The 3597-nt window shown below is 28.2% G+C and overlaps 1 protein-coding gene across 1 annotated transcript in view; it reads left to right on the top strand.

The window, feature by feature from the left end:
* The window catches only part of LOC113367208, a 51771-nt gene extending 48482 nt beyond the window's left edge, over positions 1-3289 (top strand). The window contains exons 3-6 of the mRNA XM_026608838.1: positions 680-788; positions 1763-1942; positions 2180-2419; positions 2601-3289. Coding sequence (XP_026464623.1) covers positions 680-788; positions 1763-1942; positions 2180-2419; positions 2601-3289 — 1218 coding nt within the window. The remainder of the gene's footprint in view (positions 1-679; positions 789-1762; positions 1943-2179; positions 2420-2600) is intronic.
* The last annotated feature ends 308 nt before the right edge of the window (positions 3290-3597 follow it).

Raw genomic sequence — 3597 nt, 5'->3', positions numbered from 1 at the left:
TTTTGATTTACAAAAGTTAACTATTCGGCGGAAAAATAACTCACAAATTCATTTTTGTTAAAAATTTCTTGTTTAGTGAAAAAGTGCTAACGTATATTCAAACATACAGGTAATTAATTCAATTTTATCATTAATCTTTTCTTAAAAAATTTTTTCCATAACGTTCAAAAAATTTCTATCATTTTTAATATCCTGTTCTGATAATCCACTCATTTATTTTTATCATTTTCATTTTGATCATATTATCATATTGCTGTACATTATTATTTGTTACAATTAATTTAATATTTAAGAAAAATCTATTTTCTATTCCTAAACATATTGTTTGCTTAAATCTCATCAAGATCATGTTTCTTGACAGATGTCCTGAAGATGGAACGTACCTAGTTCCGAAACGTTGACAGTAAACAAATAATTAAATAAAGAAATTGTTTATTAAAAACTTTTCTTGTTTTTTTATTTTGTATTATTTTTGGATTCTTGTTCGAAACTCTACAAAATATACACAAATCCAAGATTCTACCATTCAATATATATATATATATATATATATATATATATATATATATATATATATATATATATCCTTTTACTTTACTCCAAACTATTTTGATTTGGATAATCATTCATACTTATTTATTATTATTTATTATTTATTTAATAATTTATTTTTTAACAGAGGTGTTCGTCACTAGAAAGACCGAAATTACCAAATAAAGATGTTTCACGGAATACTAGCAACACTGACAAACAGAGACCATCACCTTTGCCAGTTCATTTAGTTAAAGGTATATATAACCAAACAACTATCTTCTGATTACTTGATGAATGAAGTTTGAAAAAGTAGATAATGCAAATTGTCTAATTGTTAAAAAAATTTGAAACTTTGCCAATACTGAATAATTAGAATAATTTTAAAAGTTTGATATTTATAAAATGATTGAAATTTTTCAAATATTTGAGAACATTAGTTATTGCCTTTCCCAAAATCCGAAAAGCTACTTTTTCTGTTTCTTTCGAATCGAATTAATTTAAATTTTACTGCACTAAATACATACCCTTTTCTGGTATCGTAAATGATATTTTAGATAAAACGTATAATTTTTTTTAGTTTTTGCGGTTGCAATAACTAACAGCGAGTAGTGATTGCTTTGCGCATTATTAAAAGTGTGATTTATTTTTTGTGTTATATTTCATATTCGTTAAACAAATGGTCTATGCTAATGCCAGAAATGAGTATTTATTAAAGATCAGATTTCGTTTAGACCATTAACTGTATCACCATGCAAAGATTCATTAAAATCGTCAAAAAGGAATTTAACTATTAATTACGAAGAAACGGCTTTGGCGATCTCTACCAAAAACTTATCTGCATGGTTTCACGACTGATGACAGTTTTTGAATTTTCGAAATCATTTGTACTGCTCTGTTAAAGAGAATTATTAAACAGCTCGCCGATTATCTCCTACATTCTTCTTTCAATTTCAGTGTCAGGTGAATCAGAATATAAAATTTAGCGAACCGGATTTTCTGATGAGAACAAACTTCTCCTTGGGAAAGTTAATAATTATATAAAATGAATTATTATAATTATTATAGTATATATTTTACGGTTACGATGAAGTAGAATATTGAAATTTGTTTTAAAATCTTTTTTTTTTTACTAACATTTTGTCAACGTCTATTAAATTTCTTAGTTAATCTATGAACATAATCTATTTAGTTGGAAATACAACGTAATTTTTTTAAATTATTATTTTAGAAATTGGACAGCCTATGTACGTCAATATGTATGATATAGCAACGTTAACTGCTAACAAGGCTCAACAAGCCGAAGCGAGCTCAGATAGTTCAGCAGAATCATCGAGCGGATATAGTAGTCAGCCTGCTGCTTCTCCGCAAGTACGATCGACTACTTCCATATTCGATTCTGAACAAGAAGGTACATATATAATAAACGAAAACTACCAGATCGTTCAAAATTTAAAATGTCGTAATAAATAAAAATACAAAACTTCCATATTTATTTTTTTTCAATCAAGAGCAATTTGATTTTCCAATTGTGAAAGCATTTGAACGATTTTAACGCAATTGACATTATATATGGTAATTTTTGCTATAACAAATAAACTTAAGTAAAAATATTTGTTGAATTTTTAATAATGTATATTCTTAACAGCTTTCCTTCAGCATAACACTCCTTCTCGACGTTTTACCAGCTGCCTGAAACCACTTCCTCCTGTGAGAAGAACTTCAAGTATTAGCATGTCTGGACAACAATTTACTAAAGTTTTGATTTCAAATACCGAAGTAAGTGATATTGATTCAGTTGGTAATACTACCAATAATAACACTGCATCAAAATCTTCGTATTTTACATCATGTTTGGAGCAGCCGATATCGCCCTCTGTGCCCATAGGTTAGTTGCATCCAAATTGATTGTTTGATTGTATAACAATGTGATTACGCTTAGAATCAAATGTTTTATTACTATGTATGTTTCAGTGTGCTTATATACATACTTCTATTTAACACTAATCTCATTTTTATACATATTTATATTTATTTTTAATTAATCAAGCATCTGCTTGTTTATGCAGGTGCGGTAGCTGGTACTATAAAGGCTTTGACAGAGTCAAGACATACTCCAGCCAATCCTGGAGTTATTCGAAGAGCTAGTCCTGCCATAATTTCAAAATTGTCAGCGCTGACGTCTGATAATATTTTGCAAAAACATGTGAATGAGTCATGCATAATTAAAAATTTAAGTAAAGACAAAAATGATTCTCCTTCCTTTAGTAGTGCTAGTAATAGTTTCTCCAACTGTTCATCGAATGAGTCTGGAACACAGATTAATTCAAAATCAGATCAGCATAATTTTGTTTCCGAAAAATTTGATGATATTTATAGTACCCCTAAAGTTCTTAGTACTTTCTCAAGTGGAATGCATAGTCATAAGGCAGATATATATTCAAATATTACACAAAGACATCCAAGAAATTGTGAGATAAGAAACAATGCTGAAGACTCCAGCTCAAGACTTATAAATGAGTTAACTGCCAAATTTACTCCTCCTTCCAGTCCGATAACTTTCAGACATGAATTGCAAGGCCAAGATTCTGAAATCGTCAAAACACATAAATCTGATAAAATGCCACCAGTTCTTCAAAGAGGTGGACATGGTTTTATAAAACAGTTAAATACAAAGTTGTCACAGCAACAGATTGCAAATGTTGCTAGTCGAGCCAACATAGTTCAAAAAATCATCAACAATATTGTGCAGGTATGACATTAATTTTAATTTGTACTTGTATGTATATGTATATATGCATATATATATATATATATATATATATATATATATATATATTGATGCATATACAGTATAATCTCGGTTAACCGGACTAATTGTTGTCGATGGACATTCGGATAATCGAAAATCCGGATAATCAAATGTATGAAGAAAACCGTTGTGTATTTATTAAAAATAACAAATACATACATAGATATCAATGAAAATAATATTCATTAAGAAATTGAAACTTCCTTATGTAAGTACATATATATTATATTAGATTACATTACATACATATATTA

Source organism: Ctenocephalides felis, unplaced genomic scaffold (assembly GCF_003426905.1).
Source record: "Ctenocephalides felis isolate EL2017-DRISC unplaced genomic scaffold, ASM342690v1 CF-g0.4_SCAFFOLD_01170, whole genome shotgun sequence".
NCBI classification, from domain to species: Eukaryota; Metazoa; Arthropoda; class Insecta; order Siphonaptera; family Pulicidae; genus Ctenocephalides; species Ctenocephalides felis.
This window is presented reverse-complemented; position numbering and strand designations above follow the sequence as displayed.